This window comes from Notothenia rossii, assembly GCF_949606895.1.
Source record: "Notothenia rossii genome assembly, chromosome: 1".
In the NCBI taxonomy this organism is placed as follows: domain Eukaryota; kingdom Metazoa; phylum Chordata; class Actinopteri; order Perciformes; family Nototheniidae; genus Notothenia; species Notothenia rossii.
In genome coordinates this window covers 36,138,020-36,159,581 of record NC_136912.1, presented here as the reverse complement: position 1 = coordinate 36,159,581, position 21,562 = coordinate 36,138,020, and the positions used below count along the sequence as shown (strand labels likewise).

Here is a 21,562-nt window from a genome sequence, read left to right as displayed (position 1 = left end):
GTACGGCAAAGTACTTGGTGTGAACGCGGCTATTGGCTCTGAATACGGTACGATACGATAATACTGATAAAGTCTGAATTTTGACATGTTATTCGTGACTACTGCAAAGTTGAATTTTTTTATCACTGGGCTCTGAGGGTAAATGTTTTTCTATAACAAACTAGATAAAACGTTAATGCCCTGGCAATGGATAACATGGTTTTATATTTGATTTGATTACATGTATTAATGTTTAAGTTGAGATTTACAAGAACTATTGTAATCGTGCTGTGTAAATGGAATACTGCTGTTAAAAACTACCTGATCCCACCAGAATGCGTGACTCCACCACGACTCCTTAACACCGCATTGTGGTGGAGTCTCGAACTTTGCTACATTTACGTGCCTGCACCACGCAAACAACCCCAATGTAAAGTGAATGAGGCTCCTTTGTTGTGGTGCACACACGCATTTCTACAACGTCCAGCAGTGAGCTTTTATTCTATAAGGCGTTTTTTTTTAATCTAGCTTTTAGTAAATCACGGGAGGCTTCTTTTATTTTATTTTTATTCATAATAATTTGTGTTTTTCGTCAGAATGTATTATGGCAACCATGTCTCCTAAAGATTACATTCCCACAGAACTAAACTGCATTCTCAATTTCGTTTAGCTAGAAACGTATTTTCTCCCACAATACGTTCGTTATGAACGTATCTTAAATACTTTTATTTTCTACACATCTTCTAGAAGCATATTTTCTCCCACATTACATTTCTTATGAACGTATCTTAAATACGTTTATTTTCTACATTTCTTTGTCATTTATTGTCTTGCTTATAATAATAATAATAGTCATTTATAAATATCATTTTAGAGCACACATTTGAAATCAGTAGGCAAGGCTGTAATTTTGCCAGCTGTTACTCTCATGAGCGAGGCAGAAAATAATAGTTTTAACATGCCAAAAAGCTGCTGTGTCGTTTATTGCACCTCAAACATTAAAACAAATCCAGAGTTACGTGTTTCTGTACTTCCTCTAAGAAGAAAGGACAGTAACAGAAGATCTCTGTGGCTTCAGGCTTGATCACCGTTCAAATGATTTTTGTTTTCCCCAAAAGTGGGCGGGGCTGTAAAGTGACGTAGATTTTACTCTCATCTATTGTTCAAAACCATTCTATTTATTCTAACGTACACTGTAAAAAAAAAAAGTTGTTTTTACGGTAAAAACCTGGCAGCTTTGTTGCCAGAATAATGATGTAAAAAATATGGTAAACTGTAAACAACTTTACAGAACAACGTGTATATTTTACAGTTTAAAACAGTTGTAATTTACATTTTAAATCTGTAATTTCAACAGCCCTTTTCTGCTGAATTAGCATGATCACGTTGCTATTAAACTGATTATTTCAGTAAGATTTACATGCAGTTGTTGTCTATTGTACATTGAATCCCATTAAATTTAACAGAAAAATACCAAACAAATAACACTGTTTAACTGTAAAAGCATCAGTGTAATGCTGTAATTTAACTGAATTTTCCCGCAAATTGTAATCAAAAGTTGTGTATAATTTAGTGTATTTTGCCGTAGTAATGACGAGTTTTACGGTGAAAGCAACCTCTAACTACTGCAATTTTAATTTTCTGTAAAATGTATTTATTACAATTAAAATGCAGCAAAAACTGTTCTATGAATAACAATCTCAAATATATAGTATAAAAGCGCCTGTAAGGATTATTGCTCAGTGGAAAAAAAATGTTTTTCCTATACATTAGTCAGATTGAAAGATTTCATTTAAACTACACTGCCTTCGTATATATATGTTTGACTATTACCAGAAATGTGAAGAATGTAATCCAGGGTACACAGATTAAGCATTTAAAATTAAAAATGCAAAGCTAGATAAACCTCAAGAGCCACTATATTAAAAATTGAAAAAATTCCAACAAGAACTTGCCTTTCCAAGAATTTATTATATATATATATATATATATATATATATATATATAATAGCAGTGATCAAAAACATCTGTCATTTCTCAACATACATATTGGTAAAACATACAAACTAAGGCTGCACAATAAACAAACTTCAAGCTGAACAAAGTTGAGAGGTTACTTACAAATGATTTATGGGAAATAATGTTTATAAAACAAAAAACAAAACAAAACCACCCAGTGGAGTGTAACACGTCAACATTTTTACACTCAACAGTGATGTCCTAAGCTTTTACATCCACATAAACCAACCGAAGATTGTTTAAGCAACTTCACTTTGTAACAGCAAACCCCAAGAGTGGCTACAATGACCTTAAAATAATAGTTTGACATTTTGAGAGTTACATATTGCATTTTTTTTTTAATTAGTTAAAAGAACAATTTAATTAGAAAAAAGGCACTTCAAATTTTAACTACGATTTAAACAATCAAACAAACTGTAACTTGGGCACATCGCCACATGCCATTGATCTTACTGTCCATATTCAGACATCACGCCACTCATGGTCCGAAAGTTCCTGTATCAAGGTGAGGACTCTCGGGTTCACCTGAAGACGGGATGCGCGTGTCTTCTCCACTTTGGTGCCCTTCTCTGGGTTGATGGAGAAAAAACACCTTAAAATAGAAAAACAAACAAACAACAGAATTAATAATGAAATAGCTTGCCTAACAACAAAAAAATTCACATCAATCTTATTATTTTGAAGCCAAAATGACAATTATCTTAACCCCCAATTCACTGAAGCAGCTGCTTTAGATTTGTTGCAGTTTAATAAAATAAATTGTTGGATAAAACCCATCCCAAAAAACACATACCTCTGGACAAACTCCAGGGTGGACGCCAGCTCTGACGGGTAGGCGATGTTGAAGCAATAATAGCTCCCAAACATCATGGACAGGGCAGAAACCAAGGAGGGGATGTTGTCCTGTACTATGTTTCGATCCACACTCAGCATGTATCGCTTTGAAGAATAGCATGATCGTCCTAAAAAAGAAGAAAAACACAATTCAAACTAAATTAAAACAAGACTTGTCTTCCTGAAACATTTCACAAAACAATTTTAGCACATATGTTATTACATTTTAAGGTCTGTTAAATTGCTCTCACCATCAATACAAAAATGTATGTATGTGTATTTGCAGGTTAAGGGGAGATAAAGGGGATAGTTTAGGGGATAGTTCATATTGTTTGAAGGGGGGTTGTAGGAGCTACAGTTTGGAGAAACAGAGAGGAGAACCAGCAGACAGCTAAGCAATGCACTGCTGTGGACATAGTTAAGCCACCAAAAAAACTAAAACAATATTACTCTTAGTGTATGCTACATTAAAGAATATTTTCAAAGCTCTACCTTGCTGTCAGACAGCTATACAGTCTGTTTCTGATAGGGACTGAAGCAGCAGGGTACATTTGTGACAATATTCTAAATATAGCGTACATGTAAACTGAATTTTTAGGTGGCTAAAATACGTTTCGCTGCTGCACCCATCCACAGCTTTACATACGTACCCGTACTCCTGCCTGTTCCTCCAAAGACATGCAAGTAATACACTGACTATGGATAAGTATCCATAAGCATCCAAACTAGCCCTTTACGAGCTTACAGTAACAAAAAACATTGTGCAACATAAACGTCTCAAATTAGACAGAAAAGAGAGAAAGAAGTGGCAGAAAGAACAGAAAAAAAGTAGTGAACGTTTTTACTTACCACACACAACAATGGTGGGAGTCAACTGAACTTGGTCCATCTGTACTTCCCCTGCCAGGCATGTGTCCTCCACATAACAGAGCATCGTGTCTTCCTTCTCATCAAAGTAGGACAGTAGAAGCAGCACCATGTCTTTGACGTCTTCAGAACAACCACTTAGCTCTCCTCTCATCACTTTGAACTTGGTTAAAGCCTGTAGCAACCTTTTGCTCTTGTACACAGCAACCGTATTCATGTAGTTCAGGAGTCGTTTCTCCTTCAGATCCAAATTCCGTGTGAAAGTTTCTTGAAGCTCACTTCCTGTGAGTTCCTTGAAGTGGACTGCCATGCCAAGGTCGTCGAACCAAAACGGCCACTCTTGCAGGAGGGATTTTATATTTGTCCCCTGGTTGACTTGTTTACGCTGCGTGTAGAACGTTGACTTCATTAGAAGTTTGACCTCCTCTGGATTTACATCAGTTTGCTTAGACATCACCCTCAGTTTTTCCTTTTTCTCCTGCTGGCTCTCTTCGGTCTCTCCAAGGGGCAGGAATTTTAAATCCCATTTAATGCACCCATAAGTGTCCTGGATTGCTGCTCTCTGTTCTGGAGGGACTTCATCTGTGTCTGACTCGTCGGTGCCATTCTTTCGTTTTCTTATTTTTGGGGTCGTGGATCGCTTCACATTCTCTATCCTATTTTGCAATTGCTTGACCAGAGAGTGATACCCTGGCCCGATCACGTCTCCCTCTATTATGTCTTGAAGAGACGTAGGATACTTTGCCACTATCTTTTTTGCAACTTCAATAGTGTGTCTTTTACTTAAGCAAGTACTTTTTCGCTTCATTTCACACACCAGAATCCGTACCATCTCTCTTCTCATTTGTGGACTAGGTCGTTTTCCTCTGTCCAGTGTCTGCATCAGTTCCTCTGGGAACTTATCCCACGGTATCACAAAGCTATCCATCCAGTCTATATCAGGCCTTTTGCAGCTGTCGGAAGAGGTTGAGGATGAACTTCTGGGTGAATAGGACATCAAGGATGCAGAAGGTCCTGGCGAGCCACCAACAGATGAGCTGCTGGATTCAGGAGTCTGGCCTGCAAAACACACACATATTAACAAAAAGAGTTATGAGGAACACAGTTTTAATGTTTCTATATTTCTGATGTATCTTTTATGCAGGCCACTTTGGGCACTGGTTGCATCCTGTACTAAAATAGTCACAAGTATACATACATCTCAGCTTCCAAGCAGCAAGGACTTTTCTGGCTTGAATTGGCCTCAAAGCTGACAGCAAATCTGCTTCATTAACAAACTGGAAATCCTCATAGGTCTCCACCCCAAGGGATTGTAAAGTCTCTTCCAGAATATCTTTTTTCATCTCTGGAAGGTCAGGCAAGACCTCAGTGATGGCACTGCATATAAATGTTTGCTCCATGTCTGTCATCTCTGGAATCATGGAAGAACGACACTTTTCGGTTTTCAAAATTACAAATGAAAGACAAAGATAATTAGACATTTAGTCAAGTAATACTGTACATACATTATATACAGATAAGAGGAACCTCTAATTTGAGTATAGGGTGTGATTGAGGATGTATACTTTTTATTTCTGTACATTGCAGAACAAAAACTGCTGTCACTTTAATATATTTTTTTTATACTGTATGTCTGTGGAAACACTAGTATTGTTTTCTGAAAAGCCAAACTCTCTCACTGCATGTTTGATTCAGTGTGAGAAAAAGTTTTTAGAGAGTACTTGTCCATGGACAAGTGAGTTTGGCAATTTACTTGTCCGAATACATTTTTCACTTGTCCAGAATGGACACAAATTGGGGCCACTGGAATCTTCTTCTTCTCCATCGTATTTTACATTTTCCCACGGTTTTACGACACCGCTAACGTAAGTGAGCGGTGAGATTTTACTGCATCACACATAGGGTTGGGTATCGTTTGGATTTGAACGATTCCGGTTCTGCTTTTCGATTCCAGTCATTTTCGGTTCTCGATTCCGGTTCTTTGAGAGGGTAAAAATAAGTCCCATGAAAAACTGGGAAAAAAATATATTTATGAAAACATTAAGTCAAATCTGTATTCCTATTTCCAAATCACTTCATACTGTTTAATCTATTACGGTTATTGAATAGAATTATATGAAAATAATCTCTGCATTGTTTATTTAGTTTTAAGTGGTGCAGTTTGAGAATGTACAATTGGCCCAGTCTCCTCTGATGTTACACTGCAACCTGCCTGTGAGACAGAGTCCAACCACACATGTTCAACGCATAGGCCTTATAATAATAATAATAATAATAATAATATATTATATTTATAGCCTAAGGCCTAGCGCTTTTCTACAACTCAAAGACGCTTGCACGCTTACACATGTCCTGCAATACACATGTCCTGCAATACACATGCTGCAGCTGCCCAGCTGCTCACTGTTTGTAAAAGTAAATAAATAGTATTTTCATTTCAATAATGTACTTTCTATACCCTGCTTCATAAACAATACTGACATCCCTGTGCTCCTCCGAGTCTGGGGGTCCGGGGATGTGAGGAAAGCGCTAGGACACAGGGAGGCTGCTACACTTCATAAATGAAATGGCGGTCAATATTAACAACACAGGAGCTAAAACGCTTAATAACCTTCATTACGCGTTAAAGAAAGAACATAAGAAAGTTTGACAAAGATGAGGCTGTTAAACGGGCATCAGATCCGCTGTGTGTAGAAAGAGAGAGAGAGAGAGACGCTGAGCCGCACCGTGCAGCGATCAGCTGATACGGAGCATAGAGAGAGAGAGCTGCGGTCCGCGGGGCTCGGCCTCCTGTCCTCACAACTCTTATCAATCCCGGGACCGGACAATTGTTATTTCTTGTTCCTACTCGGAACCGAGTTTTGCTTCCCAACTCTGCCACTGTGCTACACTTCCCGCCCCGCCCCCGTCTAACTGTACAGAAAGCGGCGAGATGCATTTCCTTAGGAATCGACAAGCAGAACCGAAACTAACATTTCTAAACGAACAATGGTGGACACGTACAATTTGCGAATGAGTTCTGCCTTTTGTAAACTGAATTTATCAATAATTTTTCAATAAATCAGGGCGAAAAACGTCACTTGTCCGCCGGACAAGTCAATTGAAAGATCTACTTGTCCGATATTGTAAATAACACGTCCCGGACGGTGGGACGTGTACTTTTTCGCACACTGTGATTGAATCACTGTAAAGACTGGAGTAAAAATTACAACTGTCTTTGACTTGCAGAAGTTGACTGCATCCTGGCCCAGCTGAAAGATATGCTTGAAACATCTGATGTCTTTCGGATAAAGTTAGGCAGATGTTTTTAAAGTTTTTCAAATACCTGGCACATCTCTTGAAGTAGCTGTGTTTACTTTCAAAACGCATTGTCCATACTCTAATCAAGGGGCCAAATTTCAAGATGAGTGCCGGATAGTGTCTCATGAAATGGTGCTTTGGTTTTAGTGGACTCTCAGGAAAGAAACACTTCCTTGTTTCCAAATATTCTTGGATTGTAATGTCAAGATAGGCTACCTGTGACAACGAAATCTTTTGTGCACAAATCAGATCAACAATATCTTTAAGCTGGAGAGTCAACTGCCACACATCATCTTCTGGATTTTGCACTTTGTCTCCAATTAATACAGGCAGCAATCTTAACAAATTCCAGTTCTGAATGGCTTGACCTGAGAGCTTGAATACGTCAGAGTTGACAGCACAGGGCTTAGTGAGAGCATCAGATCCTTTGTACTTGAACTGTTTTATGCGCCGGTTCAAAAGTGAATATGTAAACCATTTCTTTTTCTTAATAAAATACTTTAAGTACAGTGCAACATCGTAGGATAAGACACCCTCAAATATGTCATGGCCTAAACAAGGTGGGAGACCTGGCTTGCAAACATGAAAAGATGTCAGAGCATTGAAGACAGAGTTTGCCTTTATGCCTTTGATGTGTGGACTGTCTTCAACTTGTAGATCAGCAACAGCAGAATCGTAACCTTCGGGTGTGCGCTGTGGCCCACATACATTTGGATCATCACTCTTAAACTCACTTTGTGTGATTTCACAGTACCTGCAAAAGTACTTTGAACGACTAAAGTTTTCATTGAACCCACCAATACCGTGTGAACCCAAGTTATCACCCGCAATGCAGTACAGAGCCCCTTTGACCATGTCTCCAACTGTTGTAATTATTCCATTTTCCTCCAAATCTTTTAAATCCACTAACATCTCTGAGAACACCTTAGCAAATCCAAATTGTTTTAGGTCATTCTCTCCACACAATAAAACCAGGGACATGTGATCAGTATTAGAGCGCACATGAGCAGGTAGATTTGCCACAGAAAGATAGACTGCAACAACTTTGTGTTTTTTCCTAGCAGAGCCAAGGGGGTTGACAATTTCAAAAGCATCCTGGTACAGAATTAGCTTCAGGCATCCTGGATTTTCAATGAAGAACTGGTTGGACTTAAAGTTGTGTCCATCACTTATGTCACCAAAAACATCTGAGTCTGTTTCACATGACTGCTGTGACATTGAATTCTTCCAAAATTCTGATTCTAATAAGCCACTTACTGTTTGTTTCAGAGGTATGTAGTAAGCAAACCTTTGTGTCATATTTTCATCATTTCCTAATGTTACTTTTTTAGGCTCTATGTATTTGAACATCTTTTTGAATGTCTGAGCTCTTGAATATGTTGTTCTCAGTGGTCCCTGGTGACAGACTGAGAACAGATCGGAATCCTTCACACAATCACAGATTTTAGCAATAGCATCATCAGTTAGAGACATGTCATCTTTTAAAAGTGAACGTAGTTTACTTAAAATGTAATCCTGTCCCAACTCATGCACATTTTGCATCTCTTCGACAATGGTCTGTATTGTTGAAGCTGGAAGAAGGAGCTGCCCTTGCAATTTTAAGTAGAATAAGCATACATTCCTAAGATAGGTCTCATTGAAATGCTGTGGCAAATCAGTGCTTTCATTTGTTGTTGCATCATTTGGGCTCTGGGAAGCATTTTCATGTGCAGAACACGGAGAAATGGCTTCCCTGTACATGTCACTTATGCTATCAACTAGGGATGTAACGATACCAAAAACTCACGGTACGATAATATCGCGATAACAAGTCCACGGTACGGTATTTATCGCGATATTGAATAATAAAGGGAAGAAAAAAAAAATCATAAATTTTTTTTTTTCAATAAAACATTTTTTTATTCGGAAAATATTTCTTTATTACATAATAAATCTGATTTTTACAGCCTTTTTGTAGGATAGCAGTATTTTAAAGTGTCAAAAACAAAGTGACAGTAACAGACTGGAACAAGAAAACCAGTGTTTTTGTACCTACTGGTACTACCCAACAAAGTAAGCATTTTCTTTATGCCACTGCATCTCACAAATAAACAAGGACATTTAATAATCAGACCCTGCAATAAAATAAATCAAGTTTCACTTTAGTTTTTCAAGTAACTCAACTCAAACTCACTAGTCACTCACTCAGCATCATCAGACAGGTTTTTAGGAATATGAGAATGTCCACATTTCCAGGTATTTATAAGCTGGGGTGTTTGGGCATTTACAATATCCCCTGCTCTGGAAACAACTCTCTCGCTTGGTACTGATGTTGCTGGGACACCAGTGGTCGCGTTAACCGAATATTTTATTTAACAATGACGGAAAAATCTGAAAGCAGTCTGTCATTTTGACAGATTAGAACAAACTCGGAACAGCGCCAACGTTTCCCCGCAGCGAGGCTCTGGTGTTATGCCGTGTTATGCATGCCCTCCAAAAGGAAATGATATAGTTCCCAAACCGTACTTTGCCGTACAGATCAATACATGTCTGGGAGGTTTTGCTTCACGCTGTGCGCGTCCCGCGAGGTGCATGCACACACGGCATAACACCGCCCCCCCCCCCCACCCCCCGTTGACAGTTCACGAGCATGCTCTATCGTGAACTGTTCAGACCCGACGGGTAATAAGGGATTATGACGGATATTTTACGATCCTGTCTGTCAAAATGACGGACAGCGAAAAAGTCTAACGCCAGGCTTATTGACATGGCGAGATATAACTATATGGTTGGTACTTGTCAATGTCTCTAGGTGTGTAAATGTAGCCCTGTAAATACGATGTCCTTTTGTGTTATCTGTTGTTTTATTTTCATGTTGTAACCTACTTGCTGCCATGTTGGACAGGTCTCTCTTGAAAAAGAGATCGATGATCTCAATGGGACCACCTGGTTAAATAAAGGTTTAAAAAAAAAAAAGTGTTTTAAAAAATTTTTTTTTTTTTTTAAATTATTATTTTTTAAAAAATCGCGGTAGATTTTGTCAGTCTCACGACGGTATTGGGAAATTTATTTACCGCGATACCGCGATATTCGGTATATCGTTACATCCCTACTATCAACAGAACATGCTCTGTGTTTTCTGGACATATGAGCAGTAAATGACGATTTTACAGTGAAAGTATTTGTACAACCAGTTACTGGACATAACACAGGTCGTCCCTCCACTATATGATCTTTTAAGTGGGATATAAGTTCTTTCACTGTTTGAAATTGGCGCGCACATAACGAAATTGCACATTTCAAATCTGTAACAATGGCTCTAGCAGTGGCTGCAGGCACATTGTGAATCCGATAAAAGTGAGCTTTAAAAGATGCGTAAGTACAAAATGTTCGCTTGCAGTTCGTGCCAACCCATTTGAAAAAACACTGGGGTTCGTTCCTATGCACTCTAGAATGCAGCACATAACCCTTCAAAGTCTGTAGCGTTTTGCTGCAAAAACGGCAGGTAATCATTTTTAGGGGTTCCTATGCAATGCAGAACATAACCCCTCAACGGTTAGCTTACCAGTGCTACAGATGTGATCCTCCGCTCATGTGCACACAGCTCCACGTGGTCCGTGGCAGGCAGACTTGAGGCCGACTTGGCCGCGTAACCGTTAACCTGCAAATACGGCAGGTAATCATTTTTAGCACGCTAACACGACTGCCCGTTAACTTTGAACCCGCTCAGATGTAGCTTCAAACCCCCCGCTTCATAACAGCATGAATTAAATGAAAATAAAGAGTTCAGCTTTTAGCATGATACTTCAATAACGTTACCAGACTATTTAAATTAACTCCCGGTGTTACAGTACAAGTTGAGTCATGACAACTGGCGACATTCTATTATTTTCGTCATAGGAATCCGGGGCGTGTACATTGAGGACCCATTGTTGACTTACCAGGAAAGAAACATCGTTTGTCGTTTACGTTCATCTTTTGCTATATCTGCCTCCATAGGATCACTTTGCTGCACATTCAGTACTCGTATGTGAGGTTGTGGGGGAGAGGTCGATATCGTGACGCTTACAGGGAGGTATCGAACATTACAAAGTAGGTGACTGTGTAGATGCCTGTTCAAAATATTGCAAACTTGAATAAATCATTTAAATTATATTATTTGTTTCCGACTTTCATTTGTTCATCGTTCTTAATGTGATGTATATTAGCTTTGATAGCTGTCCATACCTTCAAACAGCCTAAAAGTAAAACACAAGTTGTTTATTCACAAACGCTCATCGAGATGACTGGATCACTCATGACAAGTTGTGATCAGCTCCGATTAAATTGTGATATCAATTCTGTAGCTATTCTCCAGGGAGCACGTTTTTTTGATGAAATACCTGTATCCCTCTCATCACAACAAGACTCTACACTGTGCAGGAAAAACAATTACATACATGAAAATAACCTTGATGCATGGGAATGAAACACACAAACTATCTTCCGTGGCTATGCTGATATGTCACAGTAACAGTCAACCACATAAAAGTAAGTCCAGCGGGGCACACGTTGAATACATATAAAACATTTGTACATCATTCTTAATGTGATGTATAGTAGCTTTGATAGCCTAAAAGTAAAACACAAGTTGTTTATTCACAGCCCGAAAGCAACATCGAGATGACTGGATCATCTGCAGTGTTGGGCAAGTTACTTCCAAAATGTAAGACAGTACATTACTTACTAATGTCTTTTTTAAGTAATAGGCTACGTTACATTACAATATTACTGTCTCTGAAATGTAATTACTAACACTACTTTTATATTAGCCTATTTTTGAGTTACTCTACCAAAATAACCTTAAAAGAATGGCTAAGTATTTTAAATGCTAAAATGTAGTTAAGTGCAGCTCATTATACATCCAGTGAAGGACAATGTGGTATAGCATAACAACTGTGTAGGCCATTAAGGCTACTCACAACTTTTATTACACGGCTTAGTTGAATACTCGATTCTGATTCATTGAACCTGTGACACGTTGTTAATACAGTAGTACAGACCACTGTTGATGACTACAATGAAGGTTGCTAAGGAGGATCAAGAAAGAGAAAGCAAAAGAGGTTAAAAGACGGAGCGCTGAACGTCAGATAAATCACCAGAAGAAGGCAGAGAGGAAGTAAATACTAGCAGGAACACGGAATGGGCTCTGTAGTGTGTTTAGTGTATAAGCGGGATATTTGTGCAGTGAGGCAGTCATGGGGAAAAGAACATCCGACAGCCTGGATCTTGATGAGCCTGAAGGGTAAACATTTTTTCTCTGGTGTCAGAATGTCTTGCGATGTTGGTAAATGGTTCAAAAACATAAAACCATTTAATTTCGGGTTAAAATGTGTTGTTACTGCGTTACTGAGAATTGTAACGGGCAATATATTACCCACATTTTATTAGTAATGCATTACATTACTTCGTTACAGCTAACAGTTATACATTACTGTAACTCTGTTACTTTTGTAACGCATTACACCCAACACTGTAACTGAAGCACGTGTTCATCACAGGATCGATCACAGCTGGCCACAGCTGACCATCTGGGACAAGCTGTGATCTGCTCCTTGATTGTCTCTAGTGCTATATAAACTGGTGGAAATGACACAAATGTATGAGGATAGCGAGAGAGATATAGCGAGAGACATAGCGAGAGAGACATTTAGAGCGAGAGACATTTAGAGAGAGAGACATTTAGAGCGAGAGAGACATTTAGAGTTAGAGCAAGAGAGACATTTAGAGAGAGACATTTAGAGCGAGAGAGACATTTAGAGTTAGAGCGAGAGAGACATTTAGAGTTAGAGCGAGAGAGACATTTAGAGCGAGAGACAGATACATAGCGATAGAATAGTGAGATTCGACAGAGAAAGATCGATTGTGCGTGAGTACTGAATGTGATTGTTTGTTTGTCCTTGTGTGTTGTGTGTTAATTTAGTGAGTAGTTGTTTGCCTGTGTGTGTGTTGGAGGGACAGCATTTGTGTAGGGCTTAATATTAGAGAGGGCCAGCAAACCATGGATGCAAACATGGTGAAAGAACTGTTGGATTTCCATATCCGCCATATATATCCTGAAGGCTTGACTAACAAACAGAGGTTTGCTATCAAAAGAAGAGCTGAGTCCTTCAGGATTAAAGGTAACCATTTCAGACATGTGGTCTTCAGAACATCATCTGCTTTGATAACACTGTTGATACATGTATAATTATGACATTTCAATACCAGACGGAGACCTGCACTACATATGCAGGAGGAAAAAAAACAGGACTGAGCACCTTGCAAAAGTGGTCTTATCAAGTGAAGAAGCCAACGAGCTCTTCATAGAGTTCCACTGCAGCCTAATTGGTGGACACGCTGGAATGGAGAAAACTCATCTGGCCATCATTCAGCGGTTCTATTGGCCTGGCATGACGGAGGACATCCGCAAGTGGGTGAGTTCAAAATAATGAGGTAAATTACACATTATGGTACAAAAGTGCAACACATAAAGGTTTATAGTGTGTTTTTTTGTTCAGATTGCTGCGTGTCCCCAGTGCCAATCCAAGAGGGCCACTATCAAGGAGAAGAAAGAGTACAATCCTATTGAAGTACAGGACACATTTGCAGACAGTTTCAGCTTTCAAACATGCCAACAGTAATGTACTGCAATGCTCATGTTAATTTTTTCATCTCAGGTAACAGAGCCTCTGGAGCTTGTCGGCATGGACCTAGTGGGTAAACTCACAGTAACCGATGGTGGCAATCAGTACATTTGTGTAATGGTTGATTATTTCACCAAATGGGCAGAGGCATACCCACTTAAAAATAAAACAGCAGATGAGGTGACCAAGTGTATTCTTGATTTCTTTTACAAATTTGGTGCACCTAAAAGACTGCTAACAGATCAAGGCAGGGAATTTTGCAATAAGGTACTACTGTGAAGAATTATGACTCCCCATTATGTAACTGCTGTGCTAACAAATTTATTTCCTGTTTGTCCCAATGTTCACTTCAAGGTCAACTATAACCTTTGTGAGAAGCTGGCCATCAAAAGAAGCCTGTGCTTGCCGTACCACCCACAAACAAATGGTTTGGTGGAAAAACTAAATGGCACAATACAAAGGTATATTTGTTCATAGAATAACAAACATTACTGTTCCTATATGAACTAATCAGAATTGATAGCTAAAAATACAACAAAAGTAAATAAATCAGCTGCTTTATCATATATTAGAAACCAATTTCTGTTCTACCTGCTTGTGTTTGTACTTGACCTGAATTTAGGTCCCTGAACAAACTGGTGGAGGGTGAGCCCAAACGGTGGGACCAACTCCTCCAAGGGACGATGTTTGGTCTGAGAACGAAAACCCAGCTGACCACCAAGTTCAGTCCTTATTTTCTGATGTTTGGGAGGGAGGCGAGGTACCCGTCAGAGGTGCCCAAGGAGTATGAGGTAAGATCTGATAAGGTCCTCATCCTTTTTAATTATTCATACTATTTCAAACATCAATGTTTTCTCAACATTCTGACGCTTTTCTGTGGCAGATAACGGAAGAGAAAGTGAGCAACTTGTTGCAAATGGAGGAAGTCTTCGAGGGACTCAAAAAACAGGAGGCAGTTTTCGCGAGGGTGAAAGGTAACATAGCAAAAAGCCAAGATAAGATCCGCAAGAGGAAAGAAGGTGGGCAAGTGGACAATTTTCAAGTGGGGGATTTCGTTTTAAAACGCAACAAAAGGTCGGAACAGAGGAAAGGAGGAAAGCTAGAGGCAGACATGTTGGGACCATTCAGGATCCTAAAAATTGAGGGGAAGGTAGCGGACCTTGCTACAAAAAAAGGAAAAAAGACAATGAGAGTGAACATTGATCATTTGAAACACTATGTCCAGCCAGAGGAGAGGATCCCTGCTAAATTACAAAAAGTGTTGGATCCTTCTCCTCTGGCTGCTCCACTGCCCTCCACACCCACACCCACCTCCACACCCACACCCACCTCCACCTCCACAACAGAGTGCCAGGCACGAGGAGCATCCTCTGATGTAGAGACTTGTAAGTAAACTGAAAAAAAGTACACCTTAAAGTATGCATTTCATTAATAACTAACATGCCTTTTTTTTTATAGTAATCCGAGACATATGGGCAGGGAGGAGACAAGAGACACTGTGGGCCAAGTATGGCCCATACAAAATATACAGTCAAAATCTGTTGGTCTTGGCCCCGGGAGAGGAGTTGGAGGGAGAGGTAAGCCTACTGTATATGAAAAATGTAAGTAGGCAAACTGATCATTCTGAAAATGGGTTCAAAAGATACTGGTGTATTCATAGATTGTGAATGCCTATCTGGCATGGGTTGGGGCCAAAGCTGGGGTCTTCATTGTGGACTCCTACCTAATGACTTCCCTCTGGCAGGGAACCCACAAGGGAGGCTTAAGAAAGGTGAGTAGAGTACTAGAAATAAGTGTATATATGAACATATGTATGTACTGATGTATGTACAAATATTTTTCAGTTGGATTTGTCAAAACATGAGGTGGCGGCCGGAGCTGTCTGTGACGGGGCACACTGGACCCTCATTGTAAGTAATCTAAAATGTTAATGGGTCAAGACATTTTTATTTATTCAACACTCAACACTTTAATAATTTCTTTGCACTTCCGTAGATCATGTATCTGAATGAGAACAGGTCCCTGTTCTTGAACCCATTGGGGGCCACGGAAGAGCAATTAATCAGATGCAAAGATGTAACAAGGTGAATAAAATATAAGCTCTAATGTGTTTACTAGACATATTCAGGATTTTTGATTATATTAAGAGGGAGCAACACAAAGCCACATAAATCATGTTCCTGATTACTACTGTTTTACTTGAATACCATTAGATTGTCCTGTGTGAACATGCAGCTCTTCTTGACTTAAAAAAGGATCTGAATTGGGCTTATATACAAAACCCAATCTATCTGTTTCCTATGTAGATCGCTGGTCCGGAAACACAGACCTTCAGTTGGGAGATGGGCCTGCACAACAATACATCATCCCAAACAGATGGATTCTACGTGCTGCGGTGTGTTGGTTCTGAAGGTAACATTTAGTAATGTGTGTGTATATATAACCATCTGTAATTAACAAAAATTATGAAGATACTTATGACAGACCTTTTAAGCTTGCAGAGCAAATACTGCAAAAACAACAGGTCCAGTACCCAGTGGACCAGGAAGGAGTGGCCTCAATGAGGTTAAAGATGGCAATGGCTCTGGTGAACAACTCAGGTATACAGGACTAGACAGGGGAAACATAAATATTGTGTCTTATTTGGCATTTCAATACCTTAATGCCTGTATTTCTTAATATTTTTTTTACAGATGACCTATCCGAGCTGTGTCGGGCCTGTGGGGAACATAGCATAGGGCCTAAGGTTGACCAATGGGTAAGAAGTTGTATTTATTTCCTGACCAACATTTGGCTGGAGGACTGGGATACACCCTGGATTGGTTACCTCTACAGCACTGGGTGAACATTCTCTATAACAGATATTATAAATGTTTACTTTAATTCACCAAACTTGCATGCCTTTGCACTATGGGATGACACTGGAGCAGTTGAAGAAACTTCTGAGCATGGACTCTAAACAGAAAGGAAAACAGCTAAGATCTAAAACTATACATTGCTTGCTTAATGAAATGTAAACAACTTGATTACTGCTTACTCTGGATGAGGGATGTTAAAATGTTTGTCAATATTCTAACAAGTCGTTTTTCTGTTTATTTTTAAGATCGAGTGCACTGGGTGCACTATGTGGTACCACACGTACTGGGTTGGGGAGCCCTCTCTCAATGCAGATTTCTTTTGTAAAGGCTGCACTTCTTACACACACACACACACACACACACACACACACACACACACACACACACACACACACACACACACACACACACACACACACACACACACACACACACACACACACACACACACACACACACACACACACACACACACACACACACACACACACACACACACACACACACACACACACACACACACACACACACACACACACACACACACACACACACACACACACACACACACACACACACACACACACACACACACACACAATTATTTCTGTTGGCAAAATCCTGAATGTCCTCTTCCAACATGAGGGTAACATGATAACAAAGGTATCAACTGTAGCTGTGAACATGGCAGGATGTGTGATTACCTAGAAGAGCATCAGGACTGTTTGAGGCATATGATAGCTATGTGATTAACATGATGATTCAGCCTCTATGGAGAGAGACATATGACAAGCATGCTCATTTCTGACGTGGAGCTAATCTGAAGTAAACATTGAATACTGCTTTCTATTCCTCCATCTTGTGACTGTGGAACTCCCTCTCTTGGATATCAGCATGTGAAGGACACTGTTCAGGAACTAGTTGATGCTCTGTATGTGATGACTCCTTCCATTCTGGAGAGGATCACAGATACATGGATCCTGAGGCTCAAGCTCAAGCCGGTGACCAGGGAGATTGTTCTAACAATTTCCAATAAATGTTATTCTGAAACATAACTATCACTGTTGTCTTTCCTTCTATAAATGAAGCCAAAAAGATGTCAAGCTGGCACTTAGCCCTCCAAAAAGTGCATGGTTGCAACTTAGACAGTTAAGCATTTTATATCAGTGGGTCCTCATTGTGCAACACGGAAGGCAGACATAATTGCTTAGACACAGGTGTCACATGAACTTTAAATGCTCTGGAAAGTTCCTTATACAACTTTAGCCTTTTTTGTCTCATGAAGTCCCTAAGTGACACACACTGAACAGTCTGGTGGGTCATGGTCCTAGTCATTTGCTTTTGTGTTCCCATAACAACATGTCCAAGATGTCCATGTGCCAGGCTAACACATGTGACAGAACTAGCTACATTTGGAAATGTTTTTTGTTGCTAAAGCTAACATTCAAGCCATTTAAGAATAAAAATGCTTACATGACATGTCATTTGTTAAACATTAAGCTGTCTTTGGCTCTTTTCTGATTCTGATTACATATACATATGTTGTAGAAACATTTCTTGATGAAATTGATATGAAACAAATGCCATAAATATTGCTGTGACACTGGTGTCACATCGGGACATTAACCCTAAACATTCACAGTAAACCCAGAGTGACATATATGTACAATTACAAATATGATTATGATCTGCTCAGTTAATTTAGCTGATTCAATTATATTTAGTTAACATATTCTTTATTATTCAATTGAAAGTATGTTCAAACAAATGTAAACCAAAACATCATCCTCATTAATGATGTTATAAATAAGAGTTACTTTACGATTAAAGCCCAATGTGACATATATGTCACATTTCAGATATTTGACACTAGGGGGGTTACTTGTCAGAAATGTGTCTATTTAGTCTAAATGACGTTCCCCTTAATTTCCCCAAAAGTAGAAATGGGTCCGGGTTCTTATGGGTTAAACGTATAGGCTTAAAGGCATAATAGAACTACTGTATTATATGTATTCAACGTTTGCCCCGCTGGACTTACTTTTATGTGGTTGACTGTTACTGTGACATATCAGCATAGCCACGGAAGATAGTTTGTGTGTTTCATTCCCATGCATCAAGGTTATTTTCATGTATGTAATTGTTTTTCCTGCACAGTGTAGAGTCTTGTTGTGATGAGAGGGATACAGGTATTTCATCAAAAAAACGTGCTCCCTGGAGAATAGCTACAGAATTGATATCACAATTTAATCGGAGCTGATCACAACTTGTCATGAGTGATCCAGTCATGTCGATGAGCGTTTGTGAATAAACAACTTGTGTTTTACTTTTAGGCTGTCTGAAGGTATGGACAGCTATCAAAGCTAATATACATCACATTAAGAACGATGAACAAATGAAAGTCGGAAACAAATAATATAATTTAAATGATTTATTCAAGTTTGCAATATTTTGAACAGGCATCTACACAGTCACCTACTTTGTAATGTTCGATACCTCCCTGTAAGCGTCACGATATCGACTTCTCCCCCACAACCTCACATACGAGTACTGAATGTGCATCAAAGTGATCCTATGGAGGCAGATATAGCAAAAGATGAACGTAAACGACAAACGATGTTTCTTTCCTGGTAAGTCAACAATGGGTCCTCAATGTACACGCCCCGGATCCCTATGACGAAAATAATAGAATGTCGCCAGTTGTCATGACTCAACTTGTACTGTAACACCGGTCAGTAGACGTTATAACTATGACTGCAAAATGCACTCAATCACAAACAGAAGTTAGTATTGTCCTGACAACACACCGTGTTATAATTGAAGTTTGAAGAAAATAAACGGTTAGCTTACCAGTGCTACAGATGTGATCCTCCGCTCATGTGCACACAGCTCCGTGGTCCGTGGCAGGCAGACTTGAGACAGACTTGGCCGCGCACTGAGCCGTAACCGTTAACCTGCAAAAATGGTAGGTAATCATATTTAGCAATATAATAATAATATAACTGCCCGTTAAATTTGAACCCGCTCAGATGTAGCTTCGAACCCCCCGCTTCACAACAGTATGAATTGAACGAAAATAAAGAGTTCAGCTTTTAGCATGATACTTCAATAACGTTACCAGACTATTTAAATTAACTCCCAGTCAGTAGACGTTATAACTACTATGACTGCAAAATGCAATAAATCACAAACAGAATTGTCCTGACAACACACCGTGTTATAATTGAAGTTTGAAGAAAATAAACGGTTAGCTTACCAGTGCTACAGATGTGATCCTCCGCTCATGAGCACCTGCACATAGCTCCGTGGTCCGTGGCAGACAGACTTGGCCGCGCACTGAGCCGTTAACCTACAAAAAGTGGCTGCTCCCGCGATAATTAAATAGTCCAATGAAATAACAGAAACAAACTCTACTGCTCAGTAGGCGTGTCTCAGTTCAGCGGCCGTTTCCTTCGGAGGCTGCGTTCGTTGACCGCTTGCGTCACTTCCGCCGAGAGGCTGTCCCAATTTAAAAAAAATACAAGACTCAAAAAGTAGATTTACCGCTGTGTGGACGGGCCGTTAGTGGCGCGTTCGATTACTGTTTGGGCTGTCTGCCGTGGGCTGCATTCCACTCCAAATAGCCGGGCGGCCCGAGAATCCAAACGCCAGCTGTTTTATGGATTCTCATTTAATTTCCAAAAATGTCTCTGTACTGGGTTATTTCCAATTTCAAAATAAACATATGTATTAAAAAAATAGAAATAAGAAGTAAGTATATTATAGTATATTCAAGAATGAAAAAATATATAAAAACATGATTTTAACACTGTCATGTTGTCATTTTAACTGTATTGTATTGTTTTATGTATTACGGTTTTTCTGTGTTCAAACCACAGTAATCTGTAAATTATACAATGAAATATAATTATTTTTAACATATTCTTAATGTGAATTTAACAGTTTTGTTTGGTTCAGTACTTTACGAAATATTACTGTCAATTAAACACTGCTTCATTGTTTCTCTATTTACAGTTTTTTGATGTCGTGATTTTACAGCTTTTCCCTGTTAATTTCACTGACTTTTTTTACAGTGTAAATTACATGCCAGTGTTTTATCTTTTTATTTCTTATATTTTTATACTTTATTCGCTATGAGTTATATCTGAAGCAAATCATGTTTCTGAAGATGTGTAGTAAATTCCACCCTTCAATGTAGCATAAATGTGAACTCTCATAGAGTGGCAAAGTCACGCCCATCTACTTCCGGTCCATGGGACCTTATTTCGGAAAAATAATGTATTGAAGTCAATGGAGAGAGAAAACGTATCTTTCAATCCCGTTTGAATTGTGCCATTAATTACACATATGATGTTTGTCAATTAAAAAAAATAATTTCCATATAAAAAAAGTCACAGTTTGTCGTAAAACTGTTGAAATATAAGACTGAAAAATACGCAACTAGAAAGACTACAAATCCCAGGGTCGCGTAAGTGATGTCACAATCCACTAAGAGATGATCTTAGCTATCTATATGGTGCTGGCTAAGATAAGATAACTTTAACAAAATGCCTGTGTGCTTAGTACCAGGTTGTTATCATACCAGCAATGGGTCTTGCTCGTTCTTTCGCTTCCCGTCTGATGAAAGGACCAGGAGTGGCTGCATAAAGTTAGCTACCTAGCTAGTAGCTAGCACGTTAGTTATCATTACAGCCTTGTCATTTGTATTAGCCTTAATATATGAAGTAACATTAAGTAACCCAAAATGTTAAACAGTAAGAGTAGTAGTCATATTTCGTGAACCCTTTGAAGAGTACTGTCACCGGTGGGATCATTCTATATAGCCTACACCTTTTAAGCCCGGGGGAGAAATGCTAACGCTAGCATCGGCGATCGCCAATCTTTTGTACTTCATGCTATCTGCACAAATGGTTGACATTAAACATTAAAAAGACCAGGCAGTTCAGAGAGAATCAAAGGAAGGCAGGCAGGCAGCTTTGCATGACATCCTTCTGGACGTGTTTCATTGTGGTGATAGTGAGGGTAGTCAATCGTTTTGTTGACAAGTGTTAACTGTGTTCGTTA

At 39.2% G+C, this 21,562-nt stretch overlaps 2 protein-coding genes across 10 annotated transcripts; one reads left to right on the top strand and one right to left on the bottom strand.

Moving 5' to 3' along the window:
- Positions 1–1,930: 1,930 nt before the first annotated feature.
- On the bottom strand, positions 1,931–20,170 carry LOC307038331 (uncharacterized protein). 4 transcript variants are annotated; one of them, XM_079679714.1, is made up of 7 exons: positions 19,755–20,170; positions 19,349–19,452; positions 10,544–10,639; positions 4,898–5,132; positions 3,682–4,758; positions 2,792–2,960; positions 1,931–2,590 (listed from the first exon to the last, which is right to left on the bottom strand). In XM_079679714.1, exons 4-7 carry the CDS (start codon positions 5,118–5,120, stop codon positions 2,461–2,463), a joined length of 1,599 nt encoding a protein of 532 aa, XP_079535840.1. In that variant the 5' UTR covers positions 5,121–5,132; positions 10,544–10,639; positions 19,349–19,452; positions 19,755–20,170; the 3' UTR covers positions 1,931–2,460. The 4 variants fall into 4 exon arrangements, with proteins under 4 accessions (XP_079535840.1, XP_079535842.1, XP_079535841.1 ...); XM_079679716.1 differs by lacking the exon at positions 4,898–5,132 and having other exon boundaries at positions 19,755–20,169; XM_079679715.1 differs by lacking the exons at positions 19,349–19,452; positions 19,755–20,170 and having other exon boundaries at positions 4,898–5,110; positions 10,544–10,829.
- On the top strand, positions 11,028–16,941 carry LOC307018082 (uncharacterized protein). 6 transcript variants are annotated; one of them, XM_079648153.1, is made up of 13 exons: positions 11,028–11,508; positions 11,623–11,683; positions 13,228–13,433; positions 13,518–14,104; positions 14,266–14,434; positions 14,527–15,028; positions 15,102–15,220; positions 15,304–15,414; positions 15,488–15,553; positions 15,639–15,727; positions 15,950–16,055; positions 16,138–16,243; positions 16,337–16,938. In XM_079648153.1, the coding sequence occupies exons 4-13, from the start codon at positions 13,929–13,931 to the stop codon at positions 16,486–16,488; spliced, it is 1,596 nt and encodes a 531-aa protein (XP_079504279.1). In that variant the 5' UTR covers positions 11,028–11,508; positions 11,623–11,683; positions 13,228–13,433; positions 13,518–13,928; the 3' UTR covers positions 16,489–16,938. The 6 variants fall into 6 exon arrangements, with proteins under 6 accessions (XP_079504279.1, XP_079504277.1, XP_079504280.1 ...); XM_079648151.1 differs by having other exon boundaries at positions 11,028–12,262; positions 13,518–13,589; positions 13,677–14,104; XM_079648154.1 differs by having other exon boundaries at positions 11,028–12,262; positions 14,527–14,617; positions 16,337–16,941.
- Positions 20,171–21,562: the final 1,392 nt, after the last annotated feature.

Coding starts and splice junctions, on each gene's coding strand:
- LOC307038331 (XM_079679713.1), bottom strand. CDS start 5,180: ATGTCTAATTATCTTTGTCTTTCATTTGTAATTTTGAAAACCGAAAAG. Junction 4,759..4,897: donor TGCTGCTTGGAAGCTGAGAT/GTATGTATACTT, acceptor TGTGTTTTGCAG/GCCAGACTCCTGAATCCAGC. Junction 2,591..2,791: donor ACCCTGGAGTTTGTCCAGAG/GTATGTGTTTTT, acceptor TTCTATTTTAAG/GTGTTTTTTCTCCATCAACC.
- LOC307018082 (XM_079648153.1), top strand. CDS start 13,929: ATGACTCCCCATTATGTAACTGCTGTGCTAACAAATTTATTTCCTGTT. Junction 14,105..14,265: donor CTAAATGGCACAATACAAAG/GTATATTTGTTC, acceptor ACCTGAATTTAG/GTCCCTGAACAAACTGGTGG. Junction 15,554..15,638: donor GGGCACACTGGACCCTCATT/GTAAGTAATCTA, acceptor GCACTTCCGTAG/ATCATGTATCTGAATGAGAA.